This window comes from Galeopterus variegatus, unplaced genomic scaffold, assembly GCF_000696425.1.
Source record: "Galeopterus variegatus unplaced genomic scaffold, G_variegatus-3.0.2 Scaffold70, whole genome shotgun sequence".
Taxonomy (NCBI): domain Eukaryota; kingdom Metazoa; phylum Chordata; class Mammalia; order Dermoptera; family Cynocephalidae; genus Galeopterus; species Galeopterus variegatus.
Genome location: NW_007726181.1, coordinates 266301 through 280822, shown reverse-complemented (window position 1 = coordinate 280822; position 14522 = coordinate 266301). Strand labels below are relative to the sequence as shown.

General features: G+C 37.3%; 1 protein-coding gene across 5 annotated transcripts in view; it reads left to right on the top strand.

Annotated features, from left to right (window-relative positions):
* The window catches only part of WNK1 (WNK lysine deficient protein kinase 1), a 152236-nt gene that overhangs the window by 52387 nt on the left and 85327 nt on the right, over window positions 1-14522 (top strand). For all 5 annotated transcript variants that reach the window (XM_008577690.1, XM_008577683.1, XM_008577704.1 and 2 more), the window contains exon 2: window positions 11895-12067. In XM_008577690.1, the coding sequence (XP_008575912.1) occupies window positions 11895-12067 (173 nt within the window). The remainder of the gene's footprint in view (window positions 1-11894; window positions 12068-14522) is intronic.

The window sequence follows — 14522 nt, the reverse complement described above, 5'->3', positions numbered from 1 at the left end:
TACTAGTCTTTTTTGTTGTTTTTTGACAGTTAAGAATTTTTGCAGGAGAATCATTATTTTGCTTCTGGTAGTTATTTTCCCAACTTTTCTTAGGCCTTCAATCTCTATTTATTCTGAAGTTACCATCTTTGAATTGCTGTTATACAATGTATGCTTATGAGAGAGACATGCCAGACTTAAATAATATTATAATAATTATTATTCATATGATTCATGTCTTTTGAAATACAGAATAATTCTTTAAAATTTTTTTCCTTAAATGGTAACTGAAACCCATGCTGCATCGGAAAGCAGTGTGTCAAACTGTTGTACTCTCTTCCTGAAGACAAGTTTTCTTTTCTGTATCCTAACACCTCAAAACAATTAGTATCACTTTAAAAGATGGCATAGATGCTCAGGTCTTTGCTAAGTCAGTGTGGTGTAGACAGTGATAAGGAGGGAGGACTCTAGTATTGACCTAAAATGTTTTAATCAAGGAATTCCAGACACTTCTCTCCACCCAAATTTTGATATATAGGCGTATCATATGTGGTCTTAATTTAGCAGGAAAAGCTTGAATACTTCTAAAAATAAAATGCTGTAGAAGTTTAAATGTTAATGAGACTTAAGGGCCAGATCTTTTAGGGGTATAGTTGTTAGCTTATAAAGTGAAAATTTCAAGCTTAATTAATGAAAACCAATTTTACTGCTGTAGTTGTATAGTTGGTTTGGACGGTTTCCTAATGGTGCAAATAAAAACCAATAAGGAAGGGTTGGGATTGCTACTTGATAAAATACTGAAATATGAGAGTAAAGAGACAAGATGTCTGTGAAAGAATGTTTAAAATGAAATAGCTTCTTAAAAGCAAGGGACCAAAGATATGCAAATTGTACCAAGTACCAAACATTAGCATTGTGTTTCTCACACAATAATTACATCAACAAATAATCTACTGTGTACTGTTATTTGGATGGTACTGAGATGAACAATTGTTTTAGTTCTTGCCTGACTCCCCCCCCGCAGTCTGGAACTAAGCATGTTATGGAGGTCATGTGACAGTGATCCTTGGTTTTGTTCATTTAGCCTGTTAAAACAATTTCATGAAGTTGGAAAGAAATGAGTGAAATGAATGGAGTGCGTTAGCTCTCGTTTATACTGAACATAATGAATGCTGCAGTTGGGATAGTATATCAATCAAGCCTTCAGGAATATCCAGTTTGGTAATGCTGGAGAGAAAGTTCTAAAAAGCAGCAGTGGCTAATCTGTTCTAAATCTCATTTGATACTTCATTGCTACTTTTTGATACTTTATTTAAAATTTTTAACATTGTCTTCATGATAATTTGATTGATGGTTGGTAATATTTAAATAATATAGGTTCCTCTTATTTTACCTTCAGCTATAAAGTACCTAGTCCTTTTTTTGGTTGTTGTTTGTTTTGTTTTTTGTTTGTTTGGTGGCTTGCCATTATGGGGATTCAAACCTGTGACCTTGGTGTTATAAGGCTGTGCTTTAACCAACTGAGCTAACAGGCCGACCTATAGTACCTAGTCCTTTTTAATGATCCCTAGTTAATAACAGAAATATCAACATTGGGGGCCGGCCCGGTGGCGCACTGGATAAGTGCGCCGCTTGGGAAGCGCGGCGGTGCTCCCGCCCGAGGGTTCGGATCCCACATACAGACCGGTTCCCGCTCACTGGCTGAGCGAGGCGCGGGGGCAGCACCGGGGGTTGCAGTCCCGTTGCCGGTCCCCGGTCCGGTACGGGGGCGACACTGAGGGTTGTGATCCGTTGCCGGACACGGAAAAAGACAAAAGACAAAAAAAAAAAGAAAAAGAAATATCAACATTGATTTTCCAAGCAGAAGGTTATTTTAGAAGCTTTATAAAATTTTAAAAATATGTTTGTTTAGTGTAGTGAGCAGAACATGAGGTTTGACCCAAATCTTCATTTAACTCTTGGTTGTTTTTCATGTGAATTTGAGAGAGAGATTAAATTTTTCTGAGTCTGTTCATCTGTAAAATAAAGTGATATTACCTAGGGTATTCTTTACAATTAAATGAAGTAAAACAGCAAAATATTACTTAAAAACCCCTGCTGTTCTGATAGGTTTGTGTGCTTTTGCTAGTTTTGATCTAATCCACTGTTGTCTTAAAAAGTCTTTTGGAGGCTAAAATAATGTACTTCTCTGAGATATTTTGTGAAATGCTGCTAGATTAAAAAAAAAAGATTTAATTATTAATGGAACAAGTTGACAAATTACTGAAATAAGTTCCAAATTATTTGTTTGGGTCTCCCCCACCCTTAGTTGATGATGATAATCTGTTCTTATGCAACCATATCTTTAATTTAAACATTTAAGCAAAATTCTCAGATCCCTTAAAGTAAATGATAATTTTCAGAAAGGTTAAAAACCTACTGTAGATATATAAAATATCCCCTCTTTACAGTATAGATGGCTTGTGGGCAAAATAAGAGATGAGGTAATCTTAATATTCCCATGGAATTTTTAGGTTGCCATTTAGTGTATTCTCAAGGAAAATTAGTTGTAGGTTTTTGATGAAGAAGAAATCCCCCTGCTTTTTACCCTCTTTATATTTTGCTATAAATAAGTAGTTGGCAGCTTTTTTACAATGAGCTTTTATAAATTGTTTTTTTAAATTAATAGTGGCTGTGACATTTGCAAGTTGGTCGTTGTGTTTGGGTTATATTAGACTTACTGAGACTCGACTCCATTTCTCATCTTTCTTTTAAGTCACAGAAATTTCTTTTATGCCAGGGAAATGCTAACTGCTTGTTAAGGAGATATACATGCACATAGGGGTGGGTGGGGAGAGAGCTGTAAGGGGAAGGAGCATTTATGGATTCATTCAACAAATGGCTATTGAACAAGTCATTATGCTAGGTTGTCAGGTGGTAAAGACAGAACACTGAAAACACATTTTCAATGACAAGTTTGTGAAAGTGTATTCTATGGGGGATAAGACTCAATATAATGTTACTTGTGATTAAATGCCTTGAAAGAGGCATGCACATTGTTCATAAAAACATGTATAAATGGGGTGGGGAGAATGATTTAACCTAGGATGAGGGGCAGTCCAAGAAGAGGCCCCTGAGGAAGTAACTTGAATTGATCTTTGAAGAATAACTGGGCATTAAGTAGGCAGAAAAGGATGATAGAAAGGCATTCTAGATAGAGGGAGTAGCATGCATGAAGAACCTAAAATGGGAAGGAGCAGAACATATTTGAGAATGGAAAAGATTAGTGTGGCAAGAAATTGGGCTTGAAGGGTTGGACAAGGACCACATTATGTGAGATCTCATAGGTCACAATGATTTTCAACTTTGTTCTAAAGGTTGTAGAAAGCTATTGAAGGGTTTTAAATAGGGTTATTACACTAATTCTGATTTCAGAGATGTTAAAAATGTGGAAAATTGTATTTCTAAGAATTAATTAAATAGGCATACATACAGTCTTTCCTCAATATTTGTGGGGGATTTGTTCCAGCCACCACCACACTGCCACCCCCCACACACCCCAAATCCACGAATACTCAAGTTCCTATGTTTTTTGTTTGTATATTTGGGCGGTTGTCCAATACAGGGATCCAAGCCCTTGGCCTCAGTGTTATACAGCAGGCTCTAACCAACTTAGCTAACTGGCCAGCCCAATCCCTATACTTTAAATCATCTGTAGATTACTGATAATATCTGATACAGTGTAAATAGTTGTTATACTATACTGTATTTGTAACTTGTATTATTTTTTATTGTTGTATTTTTATTTTTTGCTGCCCCATCCCCAACCCTCCCACCCATCCCTGGAATATTTTCTGTCTATGGTGTTGATTCTGAAATTGCAGAACCCACCAATACAGAGGGGCAGACTGTATTTTAGAACTGATTACATAGGCATGAAAAAATATACTGGCAGTAGTATGGATGAAGTGGAAAACAGACTGTACAAGGGTAGAGATGTATGGAAACAATTTAGTATGAGATTATTATTGCAGGGATCTGAAGAGATGGGATGACTTAAAACAGGTTAGTGCCGGTAGAGAAAGACATAAATTACTTCAAGTAAGTTTCAGCAAGCAGAATTTATAAGATTGTGTACTTTAAAACATTTTTAAAAACTTGGAATTGTAGGTATGATGGAAACTGTCTTTAAGTAGGTTTTACATTGTAATTGAAATTTAAGTAACAGTTTAGAATTATTTACACCATAGTCTTATTTCACATCTAGTGACAATATCTGGCTAAAGATACATACCAGTTAAGAGAACACATTTCACAATCGAAGGTGTAGTATGTCTTATATAGGGATTTTGTGCAAACTCTAAACAGAAAATTACTCAGACTTTGTACAAGTGGTCATATTTACACAATTTATATTTAAGCTATTACTATTAAGCACAATACTACATTATAATGTATATTCCAAGGTTCAGCTACAGTATAATGTATATTCCTAGATTCAGCTACAGTGGCCCACTGTATGTGATATCTTTTCCAGTAGTTCTAAACTACTAGTGAATAAACAAATCAAATTTCGCAGCTGACTGTTACAGTTTTGCGTTCCCTTGCCTCCAGTCTACATCTTACATTTCCATATTCGCCTTTAGCACTTTTTACAGATTCTTATGGTCTTGAACATTTAAAGAATTACGTGACTAGAACTGTGGGTACTTTCATGTCCACGAGTTCACTTTATTCTTGGAGTAACCTGCTGATATGGGCTCTTCTTTTCTTAAGTGGCTTATTCTAGCTTGTGCACAGTTATACAGAGTTGGGTCTTTCATGATATGCTCTCAAAGCACCTGATTTTTCCCCTTTGTCATACTTAATCATGCCTCTTCCTCTATATTTTAAGGTCTAGATAGCAGGAACCTTGTCTCTGATGTTCATTGTGTCTTGTTGTCTGACACAGGGCACCCCAAAATTTGTTAAAATTTAAGCATTTATAAATATGCATAATAATTGCTAAAACTGAAATGAATGTTGCATGCTAACATGAGCGCTAAAATGAATGTTGTATGGTATGGTAAGAGTACTCATCAAGACAGTTAAATATTAAAATTTTGGGCTGGCCAGTTGCTCACTTGTTTAGAGCATGGTGCTGATAACACCAAGGTCAAGAGTTCAGATCCCTGTATCAGCCAGCTACTGAAACAACAACAGAAATTTTAAATTTTAAAATATGAATGGTAGGTAGAATATCATAATTCATTTGGTTCATGTTAGTAGTCTTCTAGTTGTTTTGGTACTGTATTAACTTTTCACAATTTTTTAAAAATAAACTTTCTGGAGTTCAACTATAGTGAGATTCAGTAGTATATAAGCGAGTCAACAAGTGATCTGGATTTTTCTTCTTCTTTTTTTTTTTCCTTTTTGTCTTTTTTACTGACTGGTAATGGGATCGCAACCTGCGGTGTCGCGCCCGTACCGGGGACCGGCAACGGGATCGCAACCCTCGGTGTTGCGCCCGCACCACGCTCAGTCAGTGAGCGGGAACCGGTCTCCACATGGGATCCGAACCCTTGGCGGGAGCGCCGCCACACTCCCGAGTGGCGCACTCTCCAGTGCGCCACCGGGCTGGCCCTGGATTTTTCTTCTTATTTCTATATAAGTCTTCCTGAAATGGGGAGCATTTAAGAATCTATAGTAAATAAGATTTTTAAAAAACATATATTGGGACTCCTGTTGTGGGCAAATGGAAAACCAGGCAAGATGAAAACTCTTCCCACTGTAAAACACCTGGTATTTTGAAATTTTCGATTAAAACAACAATGAAAACCTATCTTTTCAAATTCATAGCTGAGCTTGTAATAATGTAAGGGTAATTTCCAAAGTGTGAAAACTAAGAAGAAGCTAAAAACCAGAGTGAGAAAAGTGTGAATTGACAGTAGGGTTTTTCTGTGACAGTTGCCAATCTTGTTAATTAAGAGTCATGGTTTTACATCTGAAGGTAGATGTAATCTTAGGCCCAAGCAGGGTTGAATGTGAGATCCAGTAAGGTCAGTTTCCTTGAAGATTTACAACCTTAATGAAATAACAGATGAGAGAAGAATTTAGTCTCTGATGCAGGGAAAAGATGAGGAAACTTTCCAAGGTAGCCAAAAAAAGTTTCCCTTGAGAATTCATAATCACGGACCTGTATTCACATGTGTCTGATATTCGAATTTAAGCGCATTGCGTGGAGTCATGGCCAGGACTGGTAATATTCCTGGGGCACCAGTCCTAAATAAGCTCAAAGTTTATCAACAGGGATGTACCCACAACTGAGGAAATATGGGATTCCAACGGACAAATCATAGCTTAAAATAATCTCATTATCTGGTATTATAAATCACACGAAGAAACCAACTAACATGATTGAATGTAAGCTGCTAAAGCAGTTGGCAAAATTAGATCCCTGGAACCTCAAGAAAATGGTATTGAACTGAGCTTCTGAAGAAAGTATATCTTAAGAGTTAAAAGGACTAAAAAGTAAAACAAAACAAAACATCAACATGCTGTTGGGGCAGGGGTTTGCAGTGAATAATTGGTTTGATAAAGGCCCAACAGAACTTCAGAAAATGAAAATGCATTGAAATTAAGAACTAAATAATTGCCATCTTCCTCAGACATCTGGCTCCAGATACTTTGACTTATCTATTCTTCGGCTGTCCATCCTCTGGGAGAGGGACGTTTTATGGGGATAACCCAGGATGAAATAGTTCTGCTGCCATGAATCTCAGTCTCATTGGACAGGGTTTGTGACTTTGTGGGTAGAGGGTGCAGCCTCTGGCTGGGGGGTTGGAATGAAAGTGAGGAAGGGGTGTGAACAGGGGCTTTTGTGGAACTTTGAGAGAGGCTAACCTTGTGGTGATAATTTGGAATGGAGCAAGATCCCAAGGAGAGGAATTTCCAAGAAGGATGCTGGGAAAACTTGTCTGTTCATGAAGCAGGAATGAGGTGGCAGTTGGAGAGGATCATTGTAGGTTGAGCTGTTGATTATCATGCCTCATTCATGTGTCAGGGTACTGCTGAGTGAAGAGGGGAGGGACAAATCTTATTCCTGGTGAGATAGCTGGAGAATTCCTCCCCTACTGAAGCCTGTAGTATAGGCCTAGCCGCCCCCCCCACCCCCTTTTTTTCTTTCCCATCCTAGCTTTCTTTCTGATGCTAGTTGGGAGAGTGGGGACAGGAGGGGTGACTTTAGTTTCCTTAATCAAACCCCTCAGTGGGTACTTTTGGTGACAAGCTGACCACTTGATCCTGTTTTATTTTCTTTATGGATGTCCAAATATATGCTCCTCTTACCTATATCCCAGCCCTCCCAAACTTGTATGGTCAGTTGAAAATGACTGGTTTGTGTTGATCTCTCCCTTATTTCTGGAGCAGAAGCTGAGTCCCTGCCACATGTTCTTTGCATCTTTGTTTCCTTTAAACTTTAAAGTTCAGGGCTGACCCTGTGGCTCACTCGGGAGAGTGCGGCGCTGGGAGCGCCAAGGCCGCGGGTTAGGATCCTATATAGGGATGGCCGGTGCGCTCACTGGCTGAGCACAGTGCAGGCGACACCAAGCCAAGGGTTATGAATCCCTTACCAGTCACACACACACACACACAAAAAAAACCCTTTAAAGTTCAGTTAATAATAACAGGTAATAAGCAGGTTAGATATAATAACTGAAAAGAGAATTAGTGAACAAGAAGACATATATGAGAACATTGCCCAGAAAGTACCAGAGAGAAAGAAATGGGAAATGAGAGACAAGTGAAAAGATGTTAAGGATAGAATACACACACCTACATACCCACGCTCTCACATATGTAAAATCTTACAAAAAAGAGAATGGAGGATGGGAGAAAGCAGTATTCCGAGAGATAATAGTCAAGAATTTCCTGATGTGAAGACAAATACTCAAAACTTTTGGCTTAAAAAGCACAGTTGGCCCACATTATGTACAAAAAAAACTAGATGCATGGTAGTGAAGTTGCAGAGCACAATAGAAACAAAGGGGTCTTCAGAGCAACTAGAGAGAAAACACAGATAACCTAAAAAGGAGAACTTTTATACTGACAGCTACAGTAGAAGCAAGAACAGCACAAAACAGTATCTTGAAAGTACTGAAAGAAAAATAAACCAACCTAGAATTTTACATTCATCTAAACTATCATTCAAGAGTGAAGATGAAATAAACATTTTATAGAACCTAGGATTCTATACCACTAATGGACATTCACTGATAGAATTTTCAAAGATATATTTCAAAAAAAGAAGTTGAAGCCAAAGGAGCAAAATGGAATGGTGAACAAAGATATATGGGTAAATACAAGTCAGCATATACTGTTTAAGAAATAATTGTAAAGGTGGCTACTAAAGGAGTAGTAATATAAGATTGAACTCAAATATTAGGGGAAATAATGTATAAGATGGGGAGGGATGATTGGAATAGGTATTTTAATGGTTTGCAAATTATACCTCAATAAAGTTGTTTAAAATTAACATGCTATTTGGGGGGAAAAGGTTGTTGGAGAACACAATATATTGTTGTAATGTCATTCCAAGTAATATGTCTTTAATTTAAAATCATAGTAATATTCTGATAGTTTTAATTGGCTTATGCTATTATTTCTACATTACAAAAATAAACTCTCATTGGAGAAAACATAGCCAAGATGATTTCAAAGATTAAGCTGGGGAGGGTGTTCAGGAAGATAAAAGCTAATCCCTCTCTTACTTAACCAGATAAATTTCTCATTAAGTAAATCCCCCAAATGTGGCAAACAAAACAAATTTATATTTTAAAATGCTTAAGAAGAAGAAAAATTATGGCCTCAGTCTTTAGAAGGATTACTGAAGACATGAAACCCACCTTTCACAGAGTAAAACATAGTGAAATATAAACATCTGTAAATCAAAAGACATTATAAGCAAGATGAAAATACAAGCCACAAATTGAGAAAATATATTTGTAACTCATAAAACCAATAAAGGATTAGTATCTAGAATACTTCTCCAAAATGAAGAACTTGTACAAATCAGATGAAGAAATGATATGATTGGGCAGCTCACAGAAGATTAATCTCAAGTAGTCTGCAAAGTAAACAGAAAAGGTTGCTCAAACATATTGATTTTGAAAAGGTAAATAAAACTATCAGATGATTTTATATCCATCAAATTGACAAAAAATTTAATGTCTGATACTACCAAGTGCTGCTAAGCATGTGAAACAATGGTGACTTTCATACACTGTTAGTGAGAGGATGTCTTAGTCTGTTTGGGCTGCTCTAACAAAATACCTTAGACTGGGTAATTTAGACATAATAGAAATTTCTTTCTCATAGTTCTGGAGGCTGGGAAGTCCAAGATCAAGGTGCCAGCAGGTTCAGTTTCTGGTGAAGGCTTGCTCTCTGCTTCATAGATGGTGCCTCTTCCTGCGTCCTCACGTGGTATAAGAGGTGAAATGGCAAAAAAGGGACTAATAGGCTCCCTCAAGCCCTTTATAAAATCCCCAGTCCCATGATTAGTAGGATCACCTCCCAAAGGCCCCACCTCTTAATACAGTTGCATTGGAGATTAAGTTTCAACATGAACTTTGGAGGGACAAGACATACAAACCATAGCAGAGGGTAAATTGGTACAGTCCCTTTGAAGAGCAATTTGTCTGTACCTGTGAAAATTGGCAATGCCTATACTTTATGATTCAGCAATTCTTTGGTTAGCTATTATATCCTAATAGGTGTTCTTAATATTTTTTTCTTGCCTCAAATCCCTTTTGGCATTCTCTTGAAACATAGAGTAATAGTTTGGGGTTTGTGTTTTTTAAAGTCAATGTGATAAAATTGTCTTAGTCCTTCCAGGGTGCTATAACAAAATACCATAAGCCAAGTAGTTTACAAACAACAGAAATTTATTCCTCACAGTTCTGAAGGCTGGGAAGTCCAAGATCAAGGCACAAACAGATTCGATGTCCAACAAAGGCTTTCTCTTTGGTTCATAGATGGTGCCTTCTAGCTCTATCTTCACATGGTGGGAGGGGCAAACACGCTCCGTTGGGCCTTTTTTTATAAGGGTGCTGCTAATCCTAATCATGAGGGCTTACTGCCCTTACAACCTAATCTTGGGGGTTAGGATTTCAACATGAATTTTGGGGAGACCCAAACATTCAGGCCATAGCAAAAATACATAGGATTACAATGGAAACTAATTATGTTGAAATAGCTGTCAAAATGTTTTTAAAAATTTGAGATATAGTATGCATCACTAGTGCATACTAATAAGATCTAGTGGAAGTTCTAATAGCTACCATAATTTCAAAGTAATGATTAGTGTAAATGATATTTTGAGACATCTGCAACAACTTGTTATATGATACAAAAATATCTAGGTCTGCTGGTGACAAAATCACAGGTACTGCTGAATGCTATTACGTGTATAAAGTCATAATTAAAGGAAATGTTAAATTTTAATTTGGAATTAGTGAAAAGTAAAGATTCATTTGTTTTCACACAAGTTCATAACCTGCCTTAAAGAAGTTTGTGGACCCCAAGAACCAGTGTCCTATATGCTACTTACACACATGCCCAAGACGATTAACACTTTAACACTATTGCAGTATTGCAGTGTTGTAATAGCAAAAAATGGGGAACAACCTAAAGATTCATCAGTAGGAGATTATATAAATTGTGATATATTCAGATAATGGATAACTAAATAGTGGTGAAAACTAACAAAGCCAGGTTACAATAATGCAGTCGGTATAATGTCTCCTTGAGTACTATCATGAGTGATTTCAAACAATGTTGAGTGAAAAAAGCAAGTTTCCAAAGAATACATACTTTATAACATAATTTTATGAAATTTTGACAATTCATAAAATATGTAAAATCGCATATGGGAATGATATGTCCAAATTCAGGGTAGTGGTTATTGAAGGGTGAGGAGTAGGAATGAGGAGGGAAGTCTTGTTATATAGAGGCTCTAAATTACATCTGTAATGTTTAATTATTTAACACCATAATAGACACATTACTTTATTGTATGCCTGGTGTATTTCATTAACATATATATTACATGCTTGGGCAGAATATTAATTTGACAGATAGTTTCAATTTTAGTTCACAGAACAATTCACAATTTGTGTATATGGGTTGTTGTCAAGAGAAGAATAACAAATCAAGTGTTTTTCCCCCCTTCATCTTAGATAAGAAGTGAATTAACCTCTGAAGTGCCAGGTACTTTAAACATGTGATAGGGGCTGGCCCGGTGGCGCACTGCTACAGTGCACCACTTGGGAGCGCGGCGGCGCTCCCGCCCAGGGTTCGGATCCCACATACAGACCCTCCGCTCACTGGCTGAGAGAGGTGCGGGCGCAACACCGAGGGTTGCGATCCCGTTGCCGGTCCCGGTCCGGTACGGGCGCGACACTGAGGGTCGCGATCTGTTGCTGGTCACGAAAAAAGACAAAAAGGAAAAAAAAAAACGTGATAAAACCAATTCTCACAACAGTCCTGTGAAGGGGTGGTATGTAATAATGAAGGAAATTCTAATCAATGCAAAAATAGAACTGAAACTAATATTTAGATCTTTCTGCTTCTGAAACCCATGTTCATTCCATAACATTAAATTGCATATCTGAAGCAATTGATGACTTATTTGGGAAGTGGGAAGTTAACTGCACCTAAACAGTAAAGGTACTAAACTAATCTCAAACATCACTTAATCCCAACTTTTCTTAAGTACACTTTACCATGTCCTCATATTCTTTATGACAGGCCGATGAACTGTCATTAGTAACTTTAAACGTTTCTGTTTTATTTTAATGCTACTAGATCATGATTTAGTACATGTTTAGCATGTAAATTTAACTGTATGACGTGGTGTTTTATCATTTTGAACCACCTTCTGTTTCGGATTCTGATTTTAGGATCGAAAATTAACGAAGTCTGAGAGGCAGAGATTTAAAGAAGAGGCTGAAATGTTAAAGGGTCTTCAGCACCCTAATATTGTTCGATTCTATGATTCCTGGGAATCCACAGTAAAAGGAAAGAAGTGCATTGTTTTGGTGACTGAACTCATGACATCTGGAACACTGAAAACGTAAGTGCATCTCTATTACAAAAGCTGACGAAGAAGTATTAGAGAATTTTATTTTTCTCATTTCAGGCCTACCAGTTCTGCTTGCCCACCCTTCTAAGGAGTGAGCAGTCCTTTTGACTGTTATTTTATTAACATGTTTTCCTGCCCGCAAAGTCCTCTGGTATACTTGATTTGATAATCAAGTGACCTGATAATGATTATTGGTGATTATTGAAATGAGAAGATACTACAAAATAAACGTATTATTTTAGGTCATACCTGTAGGTGTTTCTAAGTGATCAGAAATAAAATGTCAAGGTAGCCCTCTAGTGGTTAAAATAAGATAAACGTTTATTGAGAAACTTTACCCATTTATTTAATCACTTTGTATTGTTTACTGCTACATCTACGCACCTATTTTATCAGATGCAGCTAAATACTTACAGTTCCCTTTCCCATAACATCAGAAATTAAGCGCTAAAATATCTAGACCTATCATCCCTTTCAGGGAAACAGGTAAAATGTAGAAATTCCCTATTACTTACTGTAAAGAGCTTTGAGTGAGAGTTGGAGTATGCCTTTGGAATCATCAGTCTCTTAGAGTATCTGTTTGCACTCAGAGACAAACATATTGTAAAATACATGATATAAATTTTTTGTTGTGGAGGAATTAGATTTTTAAAAATTTTCACTGTGGTGTACATTTATTCTTTAAAAGCTTTTTTTTTTTTTGGTGGCAGCTGGCCAGTATGGGGATCCATACCCATGACCTTGGTGTTATAAGCCTGTGCTCGAATCAACTGAGCTAACCGGCCATCCTATTCTATATTACTTATTCTTGTTACTGCTTTTTAAAGTTAATACTCCTGAGCTGATTAATCCCAGATCTTTGAAACATATACTCTTATATCTCCTGGATGTAGTCTCTTGTATGTGTCCTTTAGTGCTCAAGAATAACATATTGAAAAGATAACAGATCATTTCTTACCTGCAAATCCTGATTTCTCCAACTTTTCCAACTTTTTATGATAACAACTTTTTCCTAGTCATCCAGGCATCTTGTTATTCACATATCTGTTTCTTCCACTAGACTGTACTACTTAGTGCTATATCTGAAACTTGATAAATGAATGAATTAAGGAGAGTTGTGTGGTAGTAATTGACATATATCTGTATTTTGGAATTCTTTTCACTGGTTTGGATAATTAGTTGTTGGTTGTCAAGAGTCTGTCAGGCATGCCTAAGAGTACTCTACCATGGTTTACTTGTTTTAAAAACTATATTGAGGGTCTTCGAGTAACATAGTGGGCTGAGCCTCTGTGGAATGGCCTTTCCCCACCAACAAACTAAAATGTGGAATATAAAAAGAACAAAAGGGCAACCTGCAGATAAAAAGCAAAGAGGTGACTCAAAGCCAAAACAGGAGCACATGTCCTAGTACCCTGTTGGGATTTCACACCAGAGATAGGGCTTGAGGGGTGGATACTAGAGTTTTAACGTTATGCAAGGACAAACGTTAAAACTAGAGTTTTAACGTTATGCAAGAGAGGGGAGCTGGAACTTAGCCTGTGTTTAAAAACAACAACAACAACAACAACAAAACTGTATTATCCATGAGAAGGAGAACTTGGCACCCCAGCCAGTGAAAACTACAAGGAATTTTGCCCCTCTGCCCAAGACTGTGAATGATAGGGAAGTACCTATAAAAATGAGAAATTTCCATCTTTTTACCCAATTTGCCTCTCTAGATGCTACCAGGGTTCATAGTTAATCTATATTCTTCCATGTCTTATGTAGATAGCTCTGTATTATAAATTTATACTACTGCTTGATGCAGGAGTTCCAAACCAAGGAATGCACATCATAATTGATCTAGAACCCAAAGGAAACTCCCAGAGACTTTTCACATTTCATTGGTCACAGTATCCATGAACAAAACAGCTTCCAAAGATAATGACCTTACAATTAAATTACATGTCACACCACTTAAGGTGAACAGACACAAGTGGAAAATAGCACAGCAGTAATTAATGATACTATGGACAAGTGTGAAAGTGGTTAAACAGTAAATACTTACATAAAGATGTCAGTAAAGACATATATAAAGAGACAACAGAAAGAAAAAAGCCATAATGAAAAAAATAGGACATCATCAAAAAAAGGACAGACACAATTGAAAAGTATCTGAAGAACTTCTAGAAATATGAGCAAATCATTAAAATTAAAACTTCAGGCCGGCCCGGTGGCGCACTGGATAGTGCACCGCTTGGGAAGCGCGACGGCGCTCCCGCCCGAGGGTTCGGATCCCACATACAGACCGGTTCCCGCTCACTGGCTGAGCGAGGCGCGGGAGCAACACCAAGGGTTGCAATCCCGTTGCCGGTCCACGGTCCGGTACGGGGGCAACACTGAGGGTTGCAATCCGTTGCCGGACACGGAAAAAGACAAAAAGACAAAAAAAAAAAAAAAAAAAAAA